Source organism: Erinaceus europaeus, chromosome 6, assembly GCF_950295315.1.
Source record: "Erinaceus europaeus chromosome 6, mEriEur2.1, whole genome shotgun sequence".
Lineage (NCBI taxonomy): Eukaryota > Metazoa > Chordata > Mammalia > Eulipotyphla > Erinaceidae > Erinaceus > Erinaceus europaeus.
In genome coordinates, this window is record NC_080167.1 from 5424239 (window position 1) to 5451863 (window position 27625).

General features: G+C 52.8%; 1 protein-coding gene across 3 annotated transcripts; it reads left to right on the forward strand.

Moving 5' to 3' along the window:
• Positions 1-103: 103 nt before the first annotated feature.
• On the forward strand, positions 104-27625 carry SART3 (spliceosome associated factor 3, U4/U6 recycling protein). Of its 3 annotated transcripts, none has more exons than XM_060192974.1 (19): positions 104-453; positions 7316-7442; positions 8472-8576; positions 10151-10335; positions 11494-11599; positions 13224-13348; positions 16028-16183; positions 17335-17473; positions 17890-17997; positions 19252-19329; positions 19448-19506; positions 20526-20635; positions 21090-21202; positions 22074-22150; positions 22824-22995; positions 24488-24939; positions 25376-25528; positions 26445-26626; positions 26753-27625. In XM_060192974.1, exons 1-19 carry the CDS (start codon positions 136-138, stop codon positions 26928-26930), a joined length of 2943 nt encoding a protein of 980 aa, XP_060048957.1. In that variant the 5' UTR covers positions 104-135; the 3' UTR covers positions 26931-27625. The 3 variants fall into 3 exon arrangements, with proteins under 3 accessions (XP_060048957.1, XP_016044673.1, XP_007525320.1); XM_016189187.2 differs by having other exon boundaries at positions 106-453; positions 26445-26635; XM_007525258.3 differs by having other exon boundaries at positions 107-453; positions 11548-11599; positions 26445-26635.

Consider the following 27625-nt stretch of genomic DNA (forward strand, 5'->3'; position numbering starts at 1 on the left):
TGGCCCTCCGAGGCAGACAGTAGTCGGTGAAGGGGCCCGGACCGGAATTTTGACCAGGCTCGCGCCGCGGACAGCACCCACGTTAGCGGCCCTTCGGCGGCCCGGCGAGGACCCCGGAGTCACTCAAGGCTCAAAATGGCGACGGCGGCCGCTGCATCGGCTTCAGAACCCGAGGCGGAGGCCCCCGCTGGGCCCCAGGCCGAGGGAGAGGAGGATGAGGTGAACGCAGACGGGTCGAGGAGGAAAGTCTTGTCGCGGGCTGTGGCCGCTGCCACGTACAAGGCCGCGGGGCCGGGGTGCGAGGCGCCGGAGGAAGGCGTGAGCGACAGCGGTGGAGACGAGGAGGACTACGCCATGGCCTCCTCGGCCGAGAGCTCCCCCGGGGAGTGCGAGTGGGAGTACGACGACGACGAGGAGAAGAACCAGCTGGAGATCGAGCGTCTGGAGGAGCAGGTTTGCTCGGGGCCCCTGCGGGCTGCCGGGGGCGCCTCCAGCTTCGCGGGTGTGGGGGACACGCGGGACGCGCCGGCTGCGCCTTCAGACAAGGACCACGGCCCCGAGCCACGAGCAAAGCAAAAGTTTTACATATATATTATATATGTATATATAATATATATGTATGTGCAAGGGTATAAGCCAGCCAGCACACCAAAGGCAACCTTCAGAGCCTTATTATTATTTTTTTATATTTATATATTCCCTTTTTGTTGCTCTTGTTGTAGTTGTTATTATTGTTATTGATGTCGTTGTTGGATAGGACAGAGAGACATGGAGAGAGGAGGGGCAGACAGAGAGGGGGAGAGAGAGACAGACACCTGCAGACCTGCTTCACCGCCCGTGAAGCGACTCCCCTGCAGGTGGGGAGCCGGGGGCTCGAACCGGGATCTCGAACCGGGATCCTTACGCGGGTCCCTGCGCTTTGCGCCACGTGCGCTTAACCCGCTGCGCCGCCACCGGACTGCCAAGCACAGCTTTTTACAGCCAATCCTTAGTGTGCCCTCCCTCTCCACCTGAGAGGCCAATAAGAGTAGAAACAGAACCTCTGCAGGAAAGTTATGTTTCTGTCAGGATGACCGGCGCGGCTCCCAGTGCAGAGGTGGGAAGGTGGAGGTTTCAGCCTGGCGAGTTGAAGGCGAAGGAGGGCCCAGGTGTCTGATTGCATCCGGCCTTCAGATTTGCAGCCTTGGGCTTTTCTCTGGAGTCAGCCCAGTCCGATGTCACAGGAGGGGAGAGGAGATGATCTGTTTCAGCAGAAGAGGGAGCTTGGAAGCAGAGATTCCTTCCGTGGGGAAGGCGCCTTGTCTACCCAGCCTGCTAGGATGGAGAGCTGCAGTCAGCTGGCTGATGGTCCCTGGCTGATGGTCTCTGGCTGATGGTCTCTGTCTGATAGTCCCTGGCTGATGGTCTCTGTCTGATAGTCCCTGGCTGATGGTCCCTGGCTGATGGTCCCTGACTGATGGTCCCTGGCTGATGGTCCCTGGCTGATGGTCCCTGGCTGATGGTCCCTGGCTGATGGTCTCTGGCTGATGGTCTCTGGCTGATGGTCCCTGGCTGATGGTCTCTGTCTGATGGTCCCTGGCTGATGGTCTCTGTCTGATAGTCCCTGGCTGATGGTCTCTGTCTGATAGTCCCTGGCTGATGGTCTCTGTCTGATAGTCCCTGGCTGATGGTCTCTGTCTGATAGTCCCTGGCTGATGGTCCCTGGCTGATGGTCTCTGGCTGATGGTCTCTGTCTGATAGTCCCTGGCTGATGGTCTCTGTCTGATAGTCCCTGGCTGATGGTCTCTGTCTGATAGTCCCTGGCTGATGGTCCCTGGCTGATGATCTCTGGCTGATGGTCCCTGGCTGATGGTCTCTGTCTGATAGTCCCTGGCTGATGGTCTCTGTCTGATAGTCCCTGGCTGATGGTCTCTGTCTGATAGTCCCTGGCTGATGGTCTCTGGCTGATGGTCCCTGGCTGATGGTCTCTGTCTGATAGTCCCTGGCTTATGGTCCCTGGCTGATGGTCTCTGTCTGATAGTCCCTGGCTGATGGTCTCTGGCTGATGGTCTCTGTCTGATAGTCCCTGGCTGATGGTCTCTGTCTGATAGTCCCTGGCTGATGGTCCCTGGCTGATGGTCCCTGGCTGATGGTCTCTGGCTGATGGTCTCTGTCTGATAGTCCCTGGCTGATGGTCTCTGTCTGATAGTCCCTGGCTGATGGTCCCTGGCTGATGGTCCCTGACTGATGGTCCCTGGCTGATGGTCCCTGGCTGATGGTCCCTGGCTGATGGTCCCTGGCTGATGGTCTCTGGCTGATGGTCTCTGGCTGATGGTCCCTGGCTGATGGTCTCTGTCTGATGGTCCCTGGCTGATGGTCTCTGTCTGATAGTCCCTGGCTGATGGTCTCTGTCTGATAGTCCCTGGCTGATGGTCTCTGTCTGATAGTCCCTGGCTGATGGTCTCTGTCTGATAGTCCCTGGCTGATGGTCTCTGTCTGATAGTCCCTGGCTGATGGTCCCTGGCTGATGATCTCTGGCTGATGGTCCCTGGCTGATGGTCTCTGTCTGATAGTCCCTGGCTGATGGTCTCTGTCTGATAGTCCCTGGCTGATGGTCCCTGGCTGATGGTCTCTGGCTGATGGTCCCTGGCTGATGGTCTCTGTCTGATAGTCCCTGGCTTATGGTCCCTGGCTGATGGTCTCTGTCTGATAGTCCCTGGCTGATGGTCTCTGTCTGATAGTCCCTGGCTGATGGTCTCTGTCTGATAGTCCCTGGCTGATGGTCTCTGGCTGATGGTCCCTGGCTGATGGTCTCTGTCTGATAGTCCCTGGCTTATGGTCCCTGGCTGATGGTCTCTGTCTGATAGTCCCTGGCTGATGGTCTCTGGCTGATGGTCTCTGTCTGATAGTCCCTGGCTGATGGTCTCTGTCTGATAGTCCCTGGCTGATGGTCCCTGGCTGATGGTCCCTGGCTGATGGTCTCTGGCTGATGGTCTCTGTCTGATAGTCCCTGGCTGATGGTCTCTGTCTGATAGTCCCTGGCTGATGGTCCCTGGCTGATGGTCCCTGACTGATGGTCCCTGGCTGATGGTCCCTGGCTGATGGTCTCTGGCTGATGGTCTCTGGCTGATGGTCCCTGGCTGATGGTCTCTGTCTGATGGTCCCTGGCTGATGGTCTCTGTCTGATAGTCCCTGGCTGATGGTCTCTGTCTGATAGTCCCTGGCTGATGGTCTCTGTCTGATAGTCCCTGGCTGATGGTCTCTGTCTGATAGTCCCTGGCTGATGGTCTCTGTCTGATAGTCCCTGGCTGATGGTCCCTGGCTGATGATCTCTGGCTGATGGTCCCTGGCTGATGGTCTCTGTCTGATAGTCCCTGGCTGATGGTCTCTGTCTGATAGTCCCTGGCTGATGGTCTCTGTCTGATAGTCCCTGGCTGATGGTCCCTGGCTGATGGTCTCTGGCTGATGGTCCCTGGCTGATGGTCTCTGATAGTCCCTGGCTTATGGTCCCTGGCTGATGGTCTCTGTCTGATAGTCCCTGGCTGATGGTCTCTGGCTGATGGTCTCTGTCTGATAGTCCCTGGCTGATGGTCTCTGTCTGATAGTCCCTGGCTGATGGTCCCTGGCTGATGGTCCCTGGCTGATGGTCTCTGGCTGATGGTCCCTGGCTGATGGTCCCTGGCTGATGGTCCCTGGTTGATGGTCCCTGGCTGATGGTCTCTTGGCTGATGGTCTCTTGGCTGATGGTCCCTGGCTGATAGTCCCTGGCTGATAGTCTCTGGCTGATGCTCCCTGACTGATGGTTCCTGGCTGATGGTCCCTGGCTGATGGTCTCTGTCTGATAGTCCCTGGCTTATGGTCCCTGGCTGATGGTCTCTGTCTGATAGTCCCTGGCTGATGGTCTCTGTCTGATGGTCCCTGGCTGATGGTCTCTGTCTGATAGTCCCTGGCTGATGGTCTCTGTCTGATAGTCCCTGGCTGATGGTCTCTGGCTGATGGTCTCTGGCTGATAGTCCCTGGCTGATGGTCTCTGGCTGATGGTCTCTGGCTGATAGTCCCTGGCTTATGGTCTCCTGGCTGATGGTCCCTGGCTGATGGTCCCTGTCTGATGGTCCCTGGCTAATGGTCCCTGGCTGGTGGTCCCTGTCTGATGGTCTCCTGGCTGATGGTCCCTGTCTGATGGTCTCCTGGCTGATGGTCCCTGGCTGATGGTCTCCTGGCTGATGGTTCCTGGCTGATGGTCCCTGGCTGATGGTCTCTGGCTGATGGTCTCTGGCTGATAGTCCCTGGCTGATGGTCTCTGGCTGATGGTCTCTGGCTGATGGTTCCTGGCTGATGGTCTCTGGCTGATGGTCTCCTGGCTGATGGTCCCTGGCTGATGGTTCCTGGCTGATGGTCTCTGGCTGATGGTCCCTGGCTGATGGTCCCTGGCTGATGGTCCCTGGCTGATGGTCCCTGGCTGATGGTCTCTGGCTGATGGTCTCTGTCTGATAGTCCCTGGCTGATGGTCTCTGTCTGATAGTCTCTGGCTGATGGTCTCTGGCTGATGGTCTCTGTCTGATAGTCCCTGGCTGATGGTCTCTGTCTGATAGTCCCTGGCTGATGGTCCCTGGCTGGTGGTCCCTGGCTGGTGGTCCCTGGCTGATGGTCCCTGGCTGGTGGTCCCTGGCTGATGGTCCCTGGGTGATGGTCCCTGGCTGGTGGTCCCTGGCTGATGGTCCCTGGCTGGTGGTCCCTGGCTGGTGGTCCCTGACTGGTGGTCCCTGGCTGATGGTCCCTGGCTGATGGTCCCTGGCTGATGGTCCCTGGCTGGTGGTCCCTGGGTGGTGGTCTCTGGCTCATGGTCCCTGGCTCATGGTCTCCTGGCTGATGGTCCCTGGCTGATGGTCTCCTGGCTGATGGTCTCCTGGCTGATGGTCCCTGGCTGATGGTCTCCTGTCTGATGGTCCCTGTCTGATGGTCCCTGGCTGATGGTCTCTGTCTGATGGTCCCTGGCTGATGGTCTCTGTCTGATAGTCCCTGGCTTATGGTCCCTGGCTGATGGTCTCTGGCTGATGGTCTCTGTCTGATAGTCCCTGGCTTATGGTCCCTGGCTGATGGTCTCTGTCTGATAGTCCCTGGCTGATGGTCCCTGGCTGGTGGTCCCTGGCTAATGGTCCCTGGCTGGTGGTCCCTGGCTGGTGGTCCCTGGCTGATGGTCCCTGGCTGGTGGTCTCCTGGCTGATGGTCCCTGTCTGATGGTCTCTGGCTGATGGTCCCTGGTTGATGGTCTCTGGCTGATGGTCCCTGGTTGATGGTCCCTGGCTGGTGGTCCCTGGCTGGTGGTCCCTGGCTGATGGTCTCCTGGCTGATGGTCTCTGGCTGATGGTCCCTGGCTGATGGTCTCCTGTCTGATGGTCCCTGGCTGATGGTCCCTGGCTGATGGTCCCTGGCTGGTGGTCCCTGGCTGGTGGTCCCTGTCTGATGGTCCCTGGCTGATGGTCTCTGGCTGATGATGCGCTGTAGTTCCTGTCCTGCCTCGTATTTTGAGGTGGTGTTTGCATGCACATTTAGGCCTTTCGATTTCCCTGGAGAGCTGATCCTCTTCTCACTCTGTAATCTGCCTTTTGGTCTCGGCGATGTGCTTTGCTGGGAAGTCTCCTCTGATTAATCTGTGGGAACAGTGGGAGAGCCTACAGGCTGCTGTTTTGCTCTTTTCTGTTTTCTCGTTTTCCCTTCTGTTTTTCTTTTCTTGTCTTTCTTTTTTGAATATATTTTTATTTATTTATTATTGGATAGAGACAGACATCGAGAGGGGAGAGGGAGATAAAGAAGGAGAAAGACAGACCAACACTGCATCACCACTTGTGAAGCTTTCCTCCCACAGGTGGGAACCAGGGGCTTGAACCTGGGTCCTTCTGCACTGTAATGTGTGCACTTAACCGGGCGCGCCACCGCCTGGCCCCTGCTTTCATGGATTCATTGCTCCTGGGCCATTTTTTACATTCAGAGAGACACCAGCATTCCCCACCCCCCTTGAGTTTCAGTCATGATACTCTGGTGCTCTCTCACTGATTTAAAAAAAAAAAAAACCTCATAAGGAGGCCAGGCGGTGGCACACCTGGTTAAGTGCTCATACTACAGTGCGCTAGGACCCAGGTTCAAGCCCCTGGTCCCCCACCTGTGTGGGGAAAGCTTCACAAATGGTGGAATGGAGCTGCAGCTGTCTCATTGTCACTCTTCCTATCTCCACCTTCCCTCTTGATTTCTGACGGTCTCTAGCCAATAAATAAAGATAATGAAAAAAACCTCATAAGAAGAATCATTGTTGTACATAACTTTATTTCTGCTTTTTCTGATTCCCATTTATAGTCATTTACTCTTCTTTCCTTTTGTTTGAAGAGCTGCTCTTAGCTATTCTTGAAGGGTAAGTGAAGTAGTGTCATTCCTTTAGTTTCTCCGTCTCAGACAGGATAGGTTATCTTCCTTCCCGCTTGTTCTGAGAAATAAGTGACACAGATCACTGTGTGAGCTTCAGGTGGACTACAGAATGGTTTGGCTCACATCCATGCAGAGTGATGGCCATGACAGCTAGCATCCATCTTCTCGAGCTGACGCAACAGGAGAAAAGAAGGAAAGATTCTCTCTTCAGTTTTCTTAAAGACTTGAAAAATTATTTTGATGTATTTTAGTTTGAAAAGTTTCAAATATAAAAAGACTTTACATACCTGTCGGTTTCAGTAGACAGCAGCTGTGCTATACTTATTTCTCCTGAATATATTGGCATTTGTTATTGTTTTACTTGGGAAAAGGAAAGAGCCCTCACCTGCATGCCTGGCATAAGCTAAAGCACACACGAGCACAAAATCACTTTTTAAAAAAATATTTATTTATTTTCCCTTTTGTTGCCCTTGTTTTTTTATTGTTGTTGTAATTATTATTGTTGTTGTTATACAGAATCACTGTTTACAGCCCTCACAAGGACCTTTATGGACCAGAAACTAGCAGAATTCTCCCTTTTATAGGTGAGGCAATAAAGGCTCAGGCAAGTCAGCCACTTACCCGAGGCTACAGGAGACTGCTCAGCGTCCTGTATTCTGGAGAGAACCTCAGCGAGTCCCAGGCATCGAGTCCCAGGCATCGCTAGGAGATTGAAAGGAGCCTTTTGCTCATGATAAAGGCCTCTGTCTTCCCTTGGCCGCCCCCTTCCCGAGGGCGGGTGCGATGCTGGTTCAGTCACCCTCCCAGCTAGACCAGGGGCTTTATGTGTGGCAGCCGTGTGCTGTCACTGGGACAGACAAAAGGACGCTATTTAGATGATGGCATTTTGGGTTTCACCTCTTTCTTTCTCTCCCAGCTGTCCATCAACGTCTTTGACTACAACTGCCACGTGGACCTGATCCGGCTGCTGCGGCTGGAGGGGGAGCTCACCAAAGTGAGGGCGGCCCGCCAGAAGATGAGCGAGATCTTCCCCTTGACTGAAGGTAGCGCTTTGGATGCAGAGCTCCACACGGCTCCACGCTGCTCTGGAGTGGAAGTGGGGTGTGGGGAGATGGGGTAGAGGGGAGCGACCAGCACCCCAAGTCTGCCGGTTCTAGTTCATTGTCTTGCAAAACATAGTTGTGATGATACAGCCCTGAGTCATATGAATTCTCAGGCACCCTAATAGGGTCAAAATTTCCTTACACTCGTCTTTCTCTTTTTCAATCCTGTGTTTAGGTATTCAGCCCATTTCTCAGCAACAGGTGATTTTAAATACATATAATTAAGACTTTAATAAATAGTTTTTTTTTTTCCTGAAAGAAATAGAAAAGAGAAGGAGAGAGAGGGAGAGAGAGACACCCCTGCAGCACTGCTCCACCACTCATGGAACTTCCTCCTGCAGGCGGCACCCAGGATCTTGAACATGGGTCCTCATGCATGGTAGCATGTGTGCTCTACCGCTTGTGCCACCGCCTAGCCCCTCTAATAAACAGGTTTAATGTAAATATTTCTTAGCCTGTTTCTTCCACAATAATTTAAGCTTTAAGTAATTTTGTCTTCCTGGCAATGTAGTAACACTGAGCAGTTTTTGTAGTTATGTTTTCACAGATGTTCATAATTGACCTTTTTAAGAAGAGTTGAGGGAACATTGGACCTCAGTCCAGCTCTGTTCTCTGTACCTTAAACGGGCTATTTCCTGCCTTGGACTTGGGTTGGACGAGACATTCACTGTTCTACACTTAACATGTGCTTTGGCAGATGCCTTTGTTATTGATCTTACTGTTACCTACCTCACAGAATTTTGACAAAGATCAAATGAGAAAAAAATATATATGTGTAGGTACTTTGCAGAGAGTGAGATGGTATCAGATATTGTGACTTTATTGGTTGCACACTTTTTGTGTGCTTGGAGCAGCTTGTGAGAACTGAGTTTTACAGGCGGTGCCAGGCTGTGTAGGGAGGATGAGACGTTGTGTGCCGAGGACCTTCTGTGAGCTGGGGCTGACGCAGCGGGGGCCCTTGTCTTGTAGAGCTCTGGCTGGAGTGGCTGCACGACGAGATCAACATGGCCCTGGACGGCGTGGACCGAGAGCAAGTGTACGAACTCTTTGAGAGAGCCGTCAAGGATTATATCTGTGAGTCCCAAGGGGCTGGCTCTGCACTCTGCTGGCTGGCTGGGATTGTGATGTTTCACTGACAGGTTTGGGGAGGGGCACTCATCTGACAAAGTGTCTCTGGTCTTTAGTCAAGGGTATCTGGCCATAAAATGAAATGTAATGAGTCTTTGTAGTAAGGGAATTAATGTACTCACACCAGCAGTTAGCTGGTAGGGAGAATTTACATGTTATTTCTAGATGATCTTTCATACATTGAATGACTTTTTAGAAGTATTAGATGAAGGAGGCCGGGCAGTAGCGCAGCAGGTTAAGCGCATATATAGCGATAAGCGCACGGACCGTGTAAGGGAGGTCACTTCTCTCTGTCTTTTTCTCCCACTCTCTGTCTTCCCCATCTCTCTCCGTTTCTCTCTGTCCTTTCCAGCAACAATGATGACATCAATAGCAACAATAATAACAACAATGATAAACAAGATCAACAAAAGCGAAAATATAGCCTCCAGGAGCAGTGGATTCGTAGTGCAGGCACCAAGCCCCAGTGATAACCCTGGAGACCAAAAAAAAAAGCATTAAAGACGGAATGCTTTTTTAGTGTCAAGGGGCATTGTGCAATTATAGATTTATGGGAAGTTTGCAAAAATGGTGCAGGGAAAAAAGTCCAGTGTACTCACTTCACCCAGCGCCCCCCCCCCCCCCGCCCCAAGTACCTCATACCAGTGGTACAAAGTCAAAGCAGGAGGTTTGAAGTGTATGTAGGGTATGTAGGGTTTGTAGGGTTTTACGGTATGTAGGGTATGTAGGGTTTGTACGGTATGTAGGGTTTGTACGGTATGTAGGGTATGTAGGGTATGTAGGGTTTTACGGTATGTAGGGTATGTAGGGTTTGTAGGGTATGTAGGGTTTGTAGGGTTTGTAGGGTATGTAGGGTTTGTACGGTATGTAGGGTATGTAGGGTATGTAGGGTATGTAGGGTTTGTAGGGTTTGTAGGGTATGTAGGGTATGTAGGGTTTGTAGGGTATGTAGGGTATGTAGGGTTTGTAGGGTATGTAGGGTTTGTAGGGTATGTAGGGTTTGTATGGTATGTAGGGTATGTAGGGTATGTAGGGTTTGTAGGGTTTGTAGGGTTTGTAGGGTATGTAGGGTATGTAGGGTATGTAGGGTTTGTAGGGTATGTAGGGTTTGTAGGGTATGTAGGGTATGTAGGGTTTGTAGGGTTTGTAGGGTTTGTAGGGTATGTAGGGTATGTAGGGTATGTAGGGTTTGTAGGGTCTGTAGGGTATGTAGGGTCTGTAGGGTATGTAGGGTTTGTAGGGTTTGTAGGGTATGTAGGGTTTGTAGGGTATGTAGGGTATGTAGGGTTTGTAGGGTATGTACGGTATGTAGGGTGGACACCATGCCTCTACTTAGGCTCCCCATTCCTAATGCTAGAGTTTAAATTTTGGATTTAAGTATTCCTCCACCTCTTCGGTTAAACATCCTTCTCCCCTACCCTACTTCCCTCCCTGTTCTTGGGCATGTTTCTTCTGTGATGTATCAGCTTTGCTCTTTGGGGTTTTGTGTCTTGGGCTAATAGAACACTTCTTACCTGTAGGTCCTGATATTTGGCTCGAGTATGGCCAGTACTCAGTTGGTGGGATTGGTCAGAAAGGCGGCCTTGAAAAGGTCCGATCTGTGTTCGAAAGGGCTCTCTCATCTGTTGGCCTGCACATGACCAAAGGACTCGCCATCTGGGAGGCTTATCGCGAATTTGAAAGTGCGGTAGTGGAAGCTGCCCGGGTGAGTTCCTGTTTTTGCTCGTGTCTGCCCCGTGTCTGTTAAGCTGTCAGGGCTGTTTGGAGGGTGAGGTCTTGAGCCACCCCATAGACATAGAGGGTGGGCAGCCCGAGAAGCAAACCCATCTCTGTTTCAGAACAGTGAGGGAGGCTTGACTAGAGAGCACGGCTACTGCGCTTTCTGCGGTTTAGTGACGCTACTGCTTTCCTGCGTGGGTCCAGCTGAAGTCAGGAATGACTGTAAGACCCAAGGTGCCTGCACCACTTAAAGGGAAACTGTCCATTTGTAACTGTGGAAGATTTGACCCCATGAAAAATCACAGGTTTTAGAACATGGGGCGTAGTTTCACAGTTCTCTGTCCAGGGTCCCGTCTCTGTTGTGTTTGTGCATGTTTGCAAAATCATAGTTGGTGCACAGTGAGCTTTTTCTTTTTAATTTTCTTTATTATCCTTATTTGATAGAGATAGCCAGAAATCGAGAGGAAAGAGAGTAATAGGGAGAGAGAGAGACACCTGCAGCCCTGCTTCACTACTCGCAAAGCTTTCCCCTGCAGGTGGGGACGGGCTCAAACCCGGGTCCTTGCGCACTGTAACATGTGCGCTCAACCAAGTGTGCCACCACCCGCCCGACACAGTGAGCTCTTTAGTAGTCAGATCCGTAAGTCTAACCGACGTGGTTATGTCCCTGCTGAACAGTATGCCCTGTGACTCCGGGCTAGTCCCAGGGACAAGCCTCATGGACTGTTCCCACTTGGCCCTCAGTGTGCACATTCTGACCTCTGTACTCAGACAGTCCAGGTGGGCAGAGCGCCATTTCTCACACTCTGGAGATCCTGCAGAGACACCCCACTGCCGGCTCCTCAAGGAGTCCCCTCACCTTTCCCTCACACTGGCCTAGAGCTCGGTGTATGCTTGCGATGCTTCGCTTCTGTGCCCCTCACGTCTTGCCTTGTGACAGCCCTGGGGGAGTTGGACGCCGTCTCGATGCCTCCTCGCCCTCCCCCAGGGCGCGTGAAGCAGAGAGCGGTTACCGGTGTGTCTCTCGCATTGTGTGGCACACATACGTCATCTACGTTTTTCAGTTTGAACTCAAATCTTACTGAAGTGATTTTGAAGCAGGAAGAGCCAGAGTTTGTCATTTACTGTGGATTTGCTTCTTTAGCCCATGGCTGACTTCCTTACCCCTTCTGACCGGGAACAAACCTTTGATTCACAGCTTGAGAAAGTCCACAGTCTCTTCCGGAGGCAACTGGCGATCCCCCTCTATGGTAAGAGAAACTGCACTGAGCAGCCAGCCTTTCCTGGTATTGAAGAGTGTTGGGTAGGTCGGGTCACCAGGCCTGTCCCAGCATCCTTGGACAAGTTGGCTTGGTGTTCATACTCTCCTGGGCAGTGCCACCAGGGACGGGCCCTCTGAATGGGTAATGCTCAGGCTTAGGAGGGTTCGAGGTAGGGCTGGAGGCCTGACTTCCTGACTCTGAGCAGAGATCTCTTTCCTGCTTAAAGACATTGTTGAGAGAGACAGGTAAGGTGTCTTAAATGAATCAGGAACGTGGCCCTGGTGTTTTCTGGGGTAACTTAATGAATGCGTTCCATTGTGAGCACTCACTTTTCAGGAATTCCTTTCTCCAGAGCAGAGTGGGGCTTTCACGTGGGCTTGTGCCAGTCATGGCGTGGCAGTGACTGAGGTCAGGAGCCCCGCTTGTTAGAAGTAAGCATACAGGGTTTGAGAGTTTGAGGTTTGAAAGTCAAGCCTTTGAGATCCTCTAGTGGGAACACACGTGCTCTGGGAGGGTTTTTCAGGACTGTGGGGACAGTTTGGTGCTGCCATGGTGTTCCCTTGGCATAACTGTGTGGCATGCCCTCAGATCCTCTGGGGAACTCTTTTTTTATTTTATTTTTTTATTGTCTTTATTTACTTATTAGACAGAGACATCCAGAAATCAAGAGGGAAGGGGGAGATAGGGAGAGTGACAGAGAGACACCTGCAGCCCTGCTTCATCACTCACAAAGCTTTCCCTCTGCAGGTGGGGACTGGGGTATTGAACCTTGGTCCTTATGCATCGTAACATTTGCACTCAACCAGGTGCGCCCCCACCCAGCCCTGAACTGTCTTTTTTTTTTCCTACTTCTTAGATTTAATTCAGCACATTGGAAAGTAACTAGCTCTCTAGTTGAGTCCTTGGCCAACATACAGAAAACAAGACTGTGCTGACTTGTAGATTCATTACATGTGACTGTGAGGTAGCTTCGCACAATAAGCTTGAGCCAGCGTGCCTGGGTTTAGATCCTGGCTCTACCGTGAGCGCTATACAGTGATAGGACCTTTCACTTTCATTGACTCAACTGGAAAATGGAGATCATAGGGTTGTTAAGATGTCCATGTCCAGCAGAGAAGCAGTTACAGAAGCCAGACCTCCCACCTTCTGCACACCATAAAGAATCGTGGTCCTTCCTCCCAGAGAGATAAAGAACAGGGAGCTTCCAATAGAGGGGAGGGGACACGGAACTCTGGTGGTGGGAACTGTGTGGAGTTGTACACTGTTATCTTATGGTCTTGTTGGTTATTATTAAATCGCTAATAAAAAAAAAGGAATTGCAATAGACCTAGGGGGTGCATGTTGTTAGGATGTAGGCGGCCCAAGGTCAGTATTGTTAGTGTCCCTAGTAGTCAACTGGTTAACGAGCTGATGGGTTGACTGGGAGAGTCCTGAGCCAGAATCCAAGATGAAGTCTGGATGTAACACAAGAGCTCATAGCTCCGTCAGTAAAGGCCGCTGTGGAGACGGATGGGGGAGGGATGGATGGCGCCTGTGTCTCCTGGTCTCACGTGCACCTGGGTCGCTGAAACCCAGTGGCAATACCCATGGGGCTGGATCACTTTCTCACTAGATATGGAGGCCACGTTTGCAGAGTACGAAGAGTGGTCAGAAGACCCGATACCAGAGGTGGTGGCGCAGAGCTATGCCAAAGCACTCCAGCAGCTGGAGAAGTACAAGCCCTACGAGGAGGCTCTGGTACGTGTTGGCCTGCTCCATGGCCCGCTTTCTCTGCACATTTCCCCTGGCCAGTAGCCGGAAGTGAAAGTGCCTTCAATTTCTTTGTTGTGTTGGGAAATATTTTGTGTGTGTGTTGACATAGTTTATATACTCATAACACAGTGGACGTCCATGTACCCACCATGCAGGTAAAGAAATAGAGCCTTGCCTGGGCCTTGTTTTTGGCCTCCAGGGTTATCACTGGGGCTCGGTGTCTGCATTCTGAATCCACTGCTCCTCTGCCCATTTATTTTCGACTTTTTTTTTTCTTCTAATAGGACAGAGAAATTGAGAGGGGAAGGGGAAGATAGAGGAAGAGAGAAAGGCAGACATCTGCAGATCTGCTTTACTGCCTGTGAAGCAGTCCCCCTGTAGGTGGGGAGTTGGGGGCTTGAACCTAGGATCCTTGTGTGGGTCGTTATGCTCCACTTGGCCCCCTTGACAGTAATTTTTGAGAAATGCATTTGTGAATGACATTTGCCACCTTTGTTGGCCTTAGAAAGCTAAACCTTCTTGTAGCACCTGTCAGACTTGGGTTGCCTGAGTCTGAGCTTCAGCCTGGCCGGCAGGACATTGTGACCTTGTGCTGCATAGCGCCACTGCTGATGGCACTGCCCCTGCTCTCTCTGCGTTTCCTTCCTTGTTCCCAAGCTCTTTTGCTTAGAACCAGCCTTCTTTTGTTTAACTCCTCTCTTTAGAGTGTCTTGCACTGGGTAGTCTGTGGATAACAGATTTTTTTTTAGAGCTTATTTGAAAAGGGCCTTTACGGGCAGGGGAGACAGCATAATGGTTATGCAAAACAGACTCTCATGCCTGAGGCTCCTAAATCCCAGGTTCAATCCCCTGCACCACCATAAGCCAGAGCTGAGCAATGCTCTGGTGTTTCTCTCTGTCTCTCTCCCTCTGTTTCTCTCTCTCTCTCTCTCTCTCTCCATCTCTCTCAAAAAAAATAAATAAATAAAAATATTAAAAAAAAAAAGGGTCTTCACTTTGGATTTTTTTTTTAAACTGTCTTTATATGATAGAGGCAGTGAGATATGGAGAGGGAAGGAGGCGATAAGAGAGGAGGAGAGACACCTGCAGCCCTGCTTCACCACTCGAAGTTTTCCCCTTGCAGGTGGGGACCGGGACCTTGAATCTGGGTCCTTCTGCATCGTAACGTGTGTGCTCAATCAGGTGCGCCTCCACGTGGTCCCCTACTTTGGGCTTCCCCCCCGAAAGCGTCCTAGGACATAGAATTCTTGACCCACAGTTCGCTTCTGTCAAGAAGTCAGCTGTCCATTTAACTCTTGCTTCTTGGAAGGTGCTCCTGCTTTTTCTCTGACTTGAATATCTTTATGTTTTGGCTTGACATCCTACAATTTGAGAGTAGGTAGGTCCAGAGGTGTTTGCCCTGGTGTCTGTCCTGCCTTAGGATTGTTGGGCCGCTTAGAATCTCTGGTTTTTAGGCACCTATGAACGTCAGGCTGCTTTGAGGTGGAATTCTGGCTGTGCCGCTTGGATGCTCTGGTTTGAAGTTAGTGCCTACCCCTTCTGACTGGTTTGCCCTGGATATAAGAAGGGGTAGCGGTGGGACCTACTGCTGAGAGTTGTTGTGAAGAAGAAAATAACGTATCAAGTCAGCAAAAGCTCAGCCTTCACTTGACATGACTGCCCCCACTGAGGTTTCTGTTACTATTACTTCTCAGTTGCTAGTTTTATCAGTGGCTTTTAGGATTCTTAAAATATTTTAAAAATATATATTTTTAATCTTTTTATTTATTTACTATTGGATAGAGACAGAAATTGAAAGGGAGGAGAAGACAAAGAGACCTGTAGCCCAGCTTCTCTCAGGAAGCTTTTTCTCTGTAGGCAGGGACCAGGGGCTTGAGCCTAGGTCCTTGCACACTGTAATGTGAGCACACCGCCTGGCTCCGAAGATTCTTAACATATTTAATCCAGCATCTTGGTTTTCAGTGGTGACATAGTCTAGGTGACTAGTTTGTCATTGTTGGCCAGGAACTGTGGCTCTAAGGCTTCTTTCTGTGTACAGAGGAGGTGTACTTCCTTTCTTTTCACTTAAACAGTAAACAGTCATCTCTCCTTGTATTTCATAAAGCCTCCTCCTCAATGAATCCCTCAGCAACTCAGTTTTGTTACGGCATCAGCAGTGTGGCTGAAGAGAAAGCTAGTTGACTAAGAGGAGCTTGTCTGGAAAGAACTTTGTGCGTCATTGCAGCATTAACGTAACCTCACTTATTTCTGCATGTACCTGTGCTTTGGCAGGAGTTAAAGTTAGGAACGAGAGACTTGAAGGAGCATGACCACCGAGATAGATGCATTTACTGCACTCAGTAGTCCAAGAATGCGTTCTCCGCTTTGGAAGATGGTAGCAGTGCTCACAGGGGCATTACTCACTCGCTGCCCGCTGGCTCGAGGAGTTGATCTGGAGAAGGGCTCAGGGACCTCTGTGGCTTCTGCCACCAAGAGGCATTTTGAGCCAGCCTCTTTACAAGACTCACTCTGCCCGTCCCAGTGTAGACGCTGATCTGCAGAGGGCCGAGGGTGAGGGTCGGGGACTCTGTAGACAGCCTGGCTGTAGCTTACTTTATTTGCATATGTGTTTCACACAGTGCCAGGTAGCTGGTTTCCACTTCATGCTGTGTTCCTTCCCTGCAGCTGCGAGCAGAGGCTCCCCGGCTGGCCGAGTACCAAGCCTACATCGAGTTTGAGATGAAGGGCGGCGATCCTGCTCGCATCCAGTTGATCTTTGAGCGTGCCCTGGTGGAGAACTGCCTGGTCCCCGACTTATGGATCCGTTACAGTCAGTACCTAGTAAGATGGCTCGCCTGTTCTTATTTCGTTTGATTTGTCCCAGAACGGGATCTCCTTACAGCAAGTCTGGGAGAGGGGCAGGACCTGGCTGCCTGCTCCCACTCTCATCTTTCTTACTTTCATGTCTGTTCCCCTTCACCAACTTGCTGAGAAAGTTCCAGTGTGTTACATTTCTTGAATTGTTACAACTTTTGCTAACACTCTTACTAGTGAGGACTGTCTAGCTCTTTCTTTCTTTGGCGTTTTCATGGGAAACAAGGGCAACAGGTGAGTAATGTGAAACCCCATGTCCCCATCACCCAGCTCCAGCAGCTCACTGGTGGCTCTAGGCAGTCTGTCTGTGTCTTCACTTCTGCTCTTCATGTTCTGTTAATGAAGTGAATTCAGAAATCTTTTTTTGGGGGGGTGGCGGTGGTAAATATTGGGTTGTTGGAAAAGTCTGTGTTTTCCTTTTCTTTTCTCTTTTTTTCTTGTCTCCAGGGTTATTGCTGGGGCTCAGTGCCAGCATTACAAATCCACTGTTCCTGGAGGCCTTTTTTTTTTCTTTCTGGTTTTTTAATTTAATTTAATTTATTTTTTTTATTGGACAAGACAGAGAGAAATTGAGAGGGGAGGGGAAGAGAAAGACTGACACCTGCAGAACTGCTTTGCCACTTGTGAAGTGACTCCCCCCCACACACCCCGCAGGTGGGGAGCCGGGGGCTCGTACCGGGATCCTTGCGCGAGTCCTTCACTTTGTACTGTGTGAGCTTAACCTGGTGTGCCACCACCCCACCCTCCTTTTTTTCCTTTTAATTGACACCATGGTTATTCTTGGGAGCTCAGTGCCTGCACGATGAATCTACTGCTCCTGGTGGCCATTTTTCCCTTTATTTGTAAAAAATGTTTATTTGATAGGACAGAGAGAAATTGAGAAGGGAGAGGGAGCTAGAAAGGTAGAGAGACACCTGCAGTACTTGCTCCAGACTTGTGAAGCTTCCCTCTCTTCAGATGGGGCCTGGGGGCTTGAACCTAGGTCCTTGTGCATGGTCATGTCTACACTACCGCCTGGCCCCATAGGCTGTTCCCTTTGTCCTTTGGTTGTGCCGGAAACGTCACGTGGATTGTGAAGTTCAAATCCTCTCTCCTAACTCCGGGATCCTTGGTTTTAGGATCGGCAGCTGAAAGTGAAGGACCTGGTTTTATCTGTGCACAGCCGAGCTGTTAGGAACTGCCCCTGGACAGTCGCCTTGTGGAGTCGGTACCTCTTGGCCATGGAAAGACACGGCGCCGAACATCAAGTCATTTCTGGTGCGGATGGTTTTGTGGGAGGACTTCTGAGTTTTTGTCTGAAATCAGAAACGGCTGTCATGGAGTGATTCAGGCAGCATTTCCATTGTGTTGATCTGGGATGTTGGGTGTTAGGCTTTGTGTAGGAGATGACATAGTTGTTGACTCCTCAGAGCTTTCTGACAGGCCAGCAGTCAGCCCAAGAAGTCAGCTATTTTCTCCAAACGTACTTGACCCGAATCACTTCGTGTGGCCTCCTGTATCCTGTGTCTTCCAGAACAGCAGCTGCACTGCCAGACAGCTTCTCTGTGGAACATTTCTCTAGTTGGCTTCATCTTGTTGCACGCTATTACCTTGTGAGGTTGTGACAGTAGTAGTTTTGCTTCTTTTTGCTTTGGTAACAAATCTTGGCTTTTTTTTTTTTTCTTCAACTCCAGCAACCTTTGAGAAAGCTCTTAGTGCCGGCTTCATCCAGGCTACTGACTATGTGGAGATCTGGCAGACCTACCTTGATTACCTGCGGAGAAGGGTTGATTTCAAGCAAGGTATGTGAGCCGTGTGCCTCACTGCAGAACTGAACTGGTTCTTGTTCTTGTTCTTCTTCTCCTTCTTCTCCTTCTTCCTCCTCCTTCCTCCTCCTTCTTCCTCCTCCTTCCTCCTTCTTCTTCCTCCTTCTTCCTCCTCCTTCCTCCTCCTTCTTCCTTCTTCTTCTTCCTCCTCCTCCCCCTCCCCCTTCTCCTTCCCCTTCTCCTACCAGAGCACTGCTTAGCGGTGGTGCGAGGGATTGAACCTGGGACCTCAGAGCTTCAGGCATGAGAGTGTCTTTGCAGAATTATGGTATCTACCCCCACCCCTGAACTTGTCTTGACGGAGCCTTTATGAGACGCCTCCCGACTGGGCAAGTGCCGGAATCATGCTGTCGATTATAAAGGAAGAGAGGAGTAGTCCTTATGGCTTTTATCTTATTATTTTAAAAAAAGTTTTAGTTAGTGGATCAAGACAGAGAAATCTAGTGGGAAGGTGAAGCTAGAGGAGAGGAGACACCTGCAGCCCTGCTTCACTGCTTGTGAAGCTTCCCTCCTGCAGGTGGAGACGGGGCTTGAACTGTGTTCCTCGCACATTGCTGCACGACCTAGTGCGGCTCTGCCCAACCCTGGTCCTTAGGTTTGTTCTGGCTCTGGCTAACCACTCGAGTCTCATTTGTCTTTTCCTTTATATCGTAGCTAGTTACTTAAATGGAGCTGCTGGGTTTTTTTTTTTTTTTCTTTCTTTTTTAGTTATAACTTTAATTTGGTAGAACAGAAACTGAGAAGGGAGGGGGGGTGGTTAGAGGAGAGAGAGACAGAGACACTGCAGCACTTGTGAAGCTTTCCCCCTGCAGGTGGAGACCAGGGTTTGAACCTGGGTCCTTATGTATGGCAGCATGCGCCCTTAACCAGGTGCACCATCACCCAGCCCCCCCTGGGTTTCTTTTTAGTTCCTGAGTCACTGCAGGATTCCTGCCTCCCCCACTCCCTGAAGCCCTCTGTCTCCTTGTGCTTCCACACTGGTGTCAGCTGTGAGCTCACGCAGCTCGGGGACACTCTGCCTCTGGGCTCCCCTCTGTCCTCGGGCTGCCGTGCTGTCCTCGGCCCAGTGTCTTCCTCGCCCGCTGTGTGACATAGGCTGTTCTAGTTCCGTGTCTCTAGCTTCATGCCGGGTGCAGAAGAGTCTCCAGGGGATCTAGTGTAGGATTGAAAAGAGGGAGACATGCTGTGTGTATGAAGTCAAATCTCTCTTTCCTTTCACGCTGCTAACAGATTCCAGTAAAGAACTGGAGGAGTTGAGGTCTGCGTTCACTCGTGCTTTGGAGTATCTGAAACAGGAGGTAGAAGAGCGTAAGTGTGGCTCTGCCCTGCCACTTGCCGTACTTCCGGTTCCTGCTTCACCTGCCTAGAGCTGAAGGCAGTCTGTCCCTGAATCGCTGCTTAATTTTCATTAACTCTGTCCCTCTAGGTTTCAGCGAGAGTGGAGACCCGAGCTGCGTGATCATGCAGAACTGGGCTAGGATTGAGGTAAACATGCTCACAGGCACATCGGCTTCCTTCCTGTAGTGCAGGGCTACAGGCCACGGGCCGGGCTCCGTAGGGCTCTGGCATTTACTGTGCTGGATGCACGCTCGTTTCTGTGGAGGATGTTGTGCTGCAGACGTCTGCGTGGCAGGCATTTGCTCACGGACTTCCTCCTTGCCCCTCTCATTCCCGAGAGCACACTGGGGCTTGGGTCACTGCTGGGCTGGCACTTTACCGAGTGCTGAGGGAGTGAGAGAAGCTGTCCCTGTGCCAGTGTGAGGGTTACCTCAGTTATGCCGTGAGCTGAATGCCGTTATCAGAGTGATGACTCCAGGGTAGTGAGGCGGGGACCACGACGGGTCCGGTCAGACAGTCCTGACCACGTCTGCTGCTCTATGGACGAGTACGGGCAAAGACCGTAGTGTTCCTCGGGTAGGTGGGATGGGAGCTTTGTGTTGTGACCGTTTAAAGATGAGAAAGGTGAGGCTGAGCTGGCAAGAGAGCTCACTTGCACGACACAGGCTCGAGCCTGGCCCCTGCTGTACTGAAGGAAGCATTGGTGGTTCACCCTCTCCCCCCAACCAGAGCACTGCTCAGCTCTGGCTTATGGTGGGGTGGGGATTGAACCTAGGACTTTGGAGCCTCAGGCACGAGAGTCTGTTTGCATAACCATTTGCTGTCTAACCCTGCCCTGGTATCTTTCTCTTTGTCCTTCTAATGTCTTCCTGGTGCTATGAAGCCCCAGTAATGACCACAAAAGAAAGAAAGAAAGCCTCAGTAACTTCCCCCAGTGAGTCAGTGTTTGCTGTGACTTCAGTCTGTCTCTCCGCTGTCTTGCAAACCAACTTGCCAGTACTGCTGAAGTGTCTGTGGGTTCCTGCTCTTTGTTTTCAAGACATCCAAGGCCAGAGTGGCTGGGTTGGGCCTCTTGCGGGAGGGGCGGCTCACGTAGCTCTGGTGGTCCTGTGTTCTGTTAGGTCTGTGTGCCTGTGTTCCTAACCGAGCCTGCTCATGCGTTCCAGGCTCGACTGTGCAGTAACATGCAGAAGGCTCGGGAACTCTGGGACAGCATCATGACCAAAGGCAACGCCAAGTATGCCAACATGTGGCTTGAGTACTACAGCCTGGAAAGGTGAGTCAGTCTCCTGGGCACGGGGTCGCTCAGCAGGTGTGACCCATCTTTAGTCCTTTGACTCCTGAGCGAGCGGTAGTTTAGGTAAGTTGCATCATGGGGTTGGGCCACATCAGTGACATTTTCCAGTCCTGTTACGTTAATATCCATCGTTCCGTTTTGCCTGTGTATGATTCCGTCCCAGGCAGAATCCTTTAATTATGTCACAGGCCCAGGTGCCATTATATTTATAGTAGCTCCCAGCTGCCGAAGGGAAAGAGTGACAGAAGATAGTTGTCCAGCTTTTGACTAGAGGGAACCCCTGTAGGGGGAACATTAAAAGTGCTGTGAATAGTTAGGGGCTGCTCTGGGAGCAGGAGAGTTTCTGGTTTGTGTCGCTGCCTGTGGGAAGACTGTCCCTCCTTCCCTCTGCCTTCTGCTGGTGGCAGTGGCCTATGTGTCCTTCCTTCCCCAGGGCACACGGAGACACCCAGCACTGCAGGAAAGCCCTGCATCGCGCCGTCCAGTGCACCAGTGACTACCCAGAGCACGTCTGCGAGGTGCTGCTCACCATGGAGCGCACAGAAGGTGGGGCTTCCCCTTTCCGCCTCGGGTTTGGAGTCTGTCCCATTTGGCTTCCAGTGAGGCAGGTGTTTCTGCAACAGCTCAGAATGTTAGATTGTAGAGTCTCTTTCCACTTGTAGCCCGTAGGTGGCACTTTGATTAACTTGCGAGGCTCTTGTCAGATTCTCTTAATGCGAGCGCTCCCAGGGAAGTAGCTTTTCCGGGGTCCTGTCAGCGTTCTCTGTGGCAGGGGCCACCGTCTGCATGGTAGACCCTTTGTCAGCACCCGAGTCTCTGTCCGCCGGGGTCTGTAGTGGAGCTCCTAGCCCCAGCTGGCACGTCCAAGTCTAAGCCCTCCCTGGAGGTCGGCTAGTGTCGCCGGGCTGAGAGCCGTCAGCTCTAGCCCAGTGTTCTGTGCACTGATCACTGTGCTGTTTAGAAGCTATGCCTCCTGAGTTGAATCCCAGAGCCCCAGTGTTATGTTTCCAGTGGGAAATTAGTTTGGGTTTGGGGTAGGAGCCCCTTGGAACTTGAAACACTCAAACAGCAGCAGTTGAAAAAAGTTTCTTCATTTTGAGGACCTTTAAAAAGCCTTCGGGCTTAGTGTAAACATACCCTGCACTCGAGCTCGTCCCAGCCTTTGCCTTTGCCTTGGAACATCCTGCACGGCTCACACTCTGCTCTTCAAGCCTCGTGCGGTTGAGCGTGTCTATCCCAGCTGGAAGGACGGTGAACTCTCAGGCTTCAGGCTTGTACTAACCGTCTTAGATGGAGACCCGAGGCTGCTTTTCTTACTGGCTGGTGGGAGCAGTGGCTTCTGGAGATAAAAAGAATTTTAGGTTTATATCTTCAGAAACCTGGAAAGTGAAAGTTTGCTTCTCCTCCTTCTGTCAAGGAACTTTGGAAGACTGGGATATAGCTGTCCAGAAAACCGAAACGCGACTAGCTCGTGTCAGTGAGCAGAGAATAAAGGTAACACTGGTGTTTGTTTAAGGGCTGAGGACCTCTGATAACTGTCTCTCAACTCTGCTGTGAGGTGTTGGGCTTTTTTGTGTTTTGTCAAAGCGTCTAGAGTCTTCCTAAGAACTCTTTTTTAATAAGAGGAGTGTTGATTACGTAATGTTAGAATTAGTATTTAGCCCTCTTGTGTAAGTTATTTAGATAGGCTTAAAGTGTTAGCCTTGTATGATGGTGAGTGTTGAGTGGAACTATACTTCTGCAGCCTTAGAATTTGGCAAACCATTATTAAATCACTAATAAGAACATGTTAGCTCCAGTAATAAGTAACTATATGTAGTAGGTAACTTGGCCCTAAACTTTGCCAGAATAGATGAGAAGGATCGAAAGGAGCCCTACTTAGTCCAGTGATTGGGACGTAAGCACCCCAAGCTAATTGGATCGTAGATTATAAATCTACCCCTTTGTTCTGGTGACTAGCTCTGGACCTGCTGTGATGTGAGGTGCAGACTTAACAAGGAGCTGAGCCAGCCTGAGTCAGCCCTGGCAGGAGGGCCCAGACTCGCCCCTATCTGCTCTTTGCACCTGGGTGCTAGAGTGCCACCCTTCCCTCTCCCATCTCCTCACAAGTTGCTGTGGCTTCTGTAGCTGCTGCTCTGAGTGAGGTCTCACGCCCCCGATCTTCCAGGCTGCAGAGAAGGAAGCGGCCCTGGCCCTGCAGGAGGAAGAAAAGGCAGAACAGCGGAAGCGTACCCGGGCTGAGAAGAAAGCGCTGAAGAGGAAGAAGAAGCCCAGAGGTGCAGACAAGCACAAAGCAGATGAGGACGAGGAGGAGGAGGAGTGGGGCGACGACGAGGAGGGTAAGGCTGTTCGCGACGCGCCTGCAGGTGCCCAGACCCCCGGGGAGCCTCGGAGCAGGGCAGAGAGCTGCTCCCTTCAGCGGTCCGACAACTGGATTCTGAGCGGCGCCCCCTGTGCTAAGCCATCGCCCCCCTTCCCCTGCCGACCCTGCTCAGGCTCCGGCCCCCCATGCCGGCCCTACCTGCCACACCCTTCGTGGCTCCGCACCCCACACTGTCCCTGACCCTGCGAGCACGGGCCTTGCTCAGCCCACCCACTGGGCGTTCTGCCGCCTCTTTGGTTAGGTGGTGCCAGGTTTGGCCAGGGTTGTGCCCCCAGCTGTCAGTCTAGGTAAAGAGTAAGTCTAGGGTACGGGCAAGGCGGTGGTGCACTACAGTGCGCAGGGACCCAGGCTGAAGCCCCTGGTCCCCATCTGCAGGGGGAAAGCTTCACAAGTGGTGAGGTAGGGCTGCAGGTGTCTCTCTGTCTCTCTCTGTCTCTCCCCCTCAATTTCTCTGTCTCTCTCCAGTAATAAAATGTAAGTAAAATTTTAAAAAGAATTAAGACTGCACATTAAAAGATGCTGTATGTTTTCCTGGTGTGGGGTTGCCAGCCAGGAGATACGCCATCATTGGGGTGACTTTTCTTTTCCCAGAGTCCCGCTCAGCTCTGGCTTATGGTGGCGCTGGGGACTGATTCTGGGGCTTCAGAGCCTCAGACACGAAAGCCTTTTACAGAACCACTGTGCTGTCTCTTGGCTTGAGTGACCTTTTTTGCTGTACCTTTTTGGACTCTTCATAAACGACAGTCAGTAGCCCTCTAGGACACTTGGCTCAGCAGAGCAAGGCAGTGGGACATGTGACTGCAGTGACACGTGGGGTCTAGGGGATGTGGCTGCGAACAGAGGCGGGTCACCCCTGCAAGAAAGAATTCCGGGGAAGGTGTGCCTGCACCTCGGCCACTGAGGAGAGGACCGACAGCCATGTGGACATGGAGGAGGGGAGGCAGAGCTGGTACCGGCAGAGCTGCGGCACAGAGCAGCCTGAAACTTCTGTGAGCAGCAGACACCAGGCTGTGTGCCCCAGTGCCTGGTGAAGTCCCCAGGGGTGCAGGATGGAGTGGGTGCAGCAGGCAGCCTGGCCAGGCACACCCAGCTTGGGTGCAGCCGGGGCTCTCTTGAACAGGCCGTGCAGGGCGGGACCTTGTCAGGAAGGCCGGGCCGGTGGGCGGAAGGGTCTGGAGGCAGGACGGCAGTGCCAGCTGAGCGCCAAACTTGGTGCCACCGGGACCAAAGAGGTGACAGAACGCCCAGTGGGTGGGCTGAGCAAGGCCCGTGCTCGCAGAGTCAGGGACAGTGTGGGGTGCGACAGGTGGGTCAGAGAGCCTCGCGGAGGGTGTGGTGTGTGCACCTCAGCGTCTGGACAGGCCACGCCATCTCCCCGAGCCACGAGTTCTAGGCAGAGCACTTCTGCTTGTGCAGAACAGCTAATCCTGCTTCTCTGACCCTCATAGAGCAGCCTAACAAGCGCAGAAAGCTTGAGAACAGCGTTCCTCCCGCCAGCGACGCCCAGGACCAGGAGGCGGAAATGGGGCTCTTTGGGAGAAGTGCACCCACAGACGCCAAGGCCCCCTCAAAGCAGGAGAGGGCGGCCGCCCTGAAGAGGGACGTGCCCAAGGTGGCCCACGATAGCACTAAGGACAGCGTCACCGTCTTCGTCAGCAACCTGCCCTACAGCCTGGCTGAGCCGGACGCCAAGCTCCGGCCGCTCTTCGAGGCCTGCGGGGAGGTGGCAGAGATCCGGCCCATCTTCAGCAACCGCGGGGACTTCCGGGGCTACTGCTACGTGGAGTTTAAAGAGGAGAAGTCGGCCTTGCAGGCGCTGGGATTGGACCGCAAGGTCGTGGAAGGGAGACCCATGTTTGTTTCCCCCTGTGTGGATAAGAGCAAGAACCCCGATTTCAAGGTAAGTGTGTAGAGGACAGAATGCCGCCCCCAGACTGACCACCCACCCCCGCAGCTGACGGTTCACACGCGCTGCCTCTGTGCCCCGTCGGAACCAGGCTTCACCTGGGGTTGTTCTGAGTGGGCTCTCAGGCCTGACTCTGGCTCGGTCGCTTGGACCTGGACTAGTTACCAAGAGCTACATGCTCAGCACGCAGCCCGCTGGCCGCTTTATCTAGCTTCAGAGTGACCGGGCTGTGCTGGGGGCTTCAGCTGGCACCGCATTGGACTCAGCCCAGATTGAAAATTGCGGGTGCCTTTCTTGCCGTCCTGCTGAGGAGGTGAAGTGACCGGCCAGGGGACCCAGTGAACAAGGCCCGGCACCCGGCCGGGCACCTCCCCTCCGGGCCGGTCCTGGGGCCTCACGCCTTGCTGTGCCCTGCCGCCCTCTCCTGCAGGTGTTCAGGTACAGCACGGCCCTGGAGAAGCACAAGCTGTTCATCTCGGGACTGCCGTTCTCCTGCACCAAGGAGGAGCTGGAGGAGCTGTGTGAGGTGCACGGCACCGTGAAGGACATCCGGCTTGTGACCAACCGGGCCGGCAAACCCAAGGTCAGGGCTGAGCGCGGCCTGCCTCTGGGGGCCCTGGGCTCTGCTCTGCTCTGCTCTGCTCTGCTCTGCTCTGCTCTGGGCGCCCGGGACGGAGGGGCTGCAGTGCTCAGGAGTAGTCCCTGCGCTGCCAGCACAGTGGGGACTTGGCTGTCACATCTCTCTCCCTCCCTTCGCTGGGGCTTCCTGCCAGCATGAAGCTTCTGTTCCAGATAGACTTTCTTCCTCAGAAGGGAAGAGACACTGAGAGGAAGCTTCCCTTTAGCGCACGCTCCCGTGTGCTGGCCTGGGCTCTCTCGCACGGCCCCCTCTGGCGTCTGGAGTTGGTGTGACTCCAGAGCTGCTTGTGCCAAGAGTAAGTCGTGGCTTAGCTGCCACGAACGAGGAGGGGCCAGAGTGCAGCGCCCTGCCTGCTGCCCACTCCCAGAGGCCTCACTGTCACTAGACCCACAGCCACTCCCTCAGGCCTGACCCTCAGAGTCCCCTCACCATGCCCCCTTCCGCAAACCCTCCCTCCGGCTGCACAGTGTGTGTAGGGCTGTCTATGTGAGTCTGGTCCCCTCGCTTCTCCCCACCGCCGGCTAACTGAGGGCTGAGGCGTGTGAAGTGAGGGGGCACCGCTGGGCCACTCGATCCGTGTCCAGGCCACGCCGTGCATCTTGGTGCATCTGATGTTTTTTTACTTTGACTGGAGCGAGCACAACATGCACTGAGCTTAAAGAACACGGAGTTTCACAGGCTGCGGCCTGGGCCCTGGAGGCGGTGGAGTAAGGCCGGCTCTGACCTCTAGGATAAGGATGCAGGTTGGCGGCGGGCAGAGGGCTGCACCTCAGGGCCTGCACCTCCCACCCCCGGGCCCCAGGGAAGAGGGCGCCCTCGCTCTGCCGCGCCTCACCCCGCCTTGGTCTGCCTCCTTCAGGGCCTGGCTTACGTGGAGTATGAGAGCGAGTCCCAGGCGTCACAGGCTGTGATCAAGATGGACGGCACGACCATCAGGGAAAACACCATCAAGGTGGCCATCAGCAACCCCCCTCAGAGGAAAGTTCCAGAGAAGCCGGAAGCCAGGAAAGGCCCGGCTGGCCCCATGGTGCCGCGGCAGATGTACGGAGCGTAAGTCAGGGAGACGGGGCCCTCTCACCCCTCCTGGGTTTGCTTTCCCACCCTTCACCCTCAGGGAATGTGAGACTGGCTCAGACTCTTCCCCCACACCCCTGTCTACTCTTGCAGGCGGGGGAAGGGACGGACCCAGCTCTCTCTGCTGCCCCGAGCCCTGCAGCGCCCGGGCGCCCCCGCTCCTCAGGCCGAGAACGGCCCTGCCCCGAAGCCAGCTGCTCCCGCCTCCACGGCCACGGAGGCTCCCATGATGTCCAACGCCGACTTTGCCAAGTTGCTCCTGAGGAAGTGAACGGGACTCAGAAGGGCAACTCACACCTCCCTTTGCACTGGCTGGGAAGACCGCCTGGGCCCAGCCGCACCGGGCGAGGACCCGTGCCCCCAGACCTCCCTCTGCTTTAGACGGGAGGGGAGAGGGCGTCCAGGCAGTGACCTGAACTGTTCCCTCACATTGAGGGCAAGCGGCCACTCCATGGGCTGGGCACAGGATGCAGCTCCAAGCTGCCCTTTCTGTCTTAAGAGCGAGAAGTGCAAGTGAAGCTCACACCCCACTTTGAGACCCACTTGTCTCCTTTTTCTAAGACCCTCTCCATGGCACATGTGCCCATCACTTCATTTTAAGAGACAAGATGGCAGACGCTGGTCATTCACCAGAATGGGCTGTTTTGGTGAAGAGGTGGGAATGGGGAGATACAGAAAAACCCGTGTTGGATTTTTGTTCAAGGGGACGCTGCATTTTATATTCTGTCTCGTGAAGGGCCCATCAATCTGATGTCTTCGTTTCCCCAGAGCAGAGTCTGTGTGACACGTTTTGTACAAGCGTCCACCTCCTGTGGACCATTAGATTTGCCTCGTGACTAGTAAACAGTGTTCTCTGTCTAAATTTTGTTTTTTGTTTAAATGCCCCTGATTTTGTTTAAATACCAAGTCAAGTGCAAATTTTGATTTTTCCTTGTTTAGTTTGATTAAACTCAAGTTCTCTTGAAA

Coding starts and splice junctions, on each gene's coding strand:
- SART3 (XM_016189187.2), top strand. CDS start 136: ATGGCGACGGCGGCCGCTGCATCGGCTTCAGAACCCGAGGCGGAGGCC. Junction 16,184..17,334: donor TCCGTTACAGTCAGTACCTA/GTAAGATGGCTC, acceptor CCTTGGTTTTAG/GATCGGCAGCTGAAAGTGAA. Junction 19,507..20,525: donor AGAACTGGGCTAGGATTGAG/GTAAACATGCTC, acceptor CATGCGTTCCAG/GCTCGACTGTGCAGTAACAT.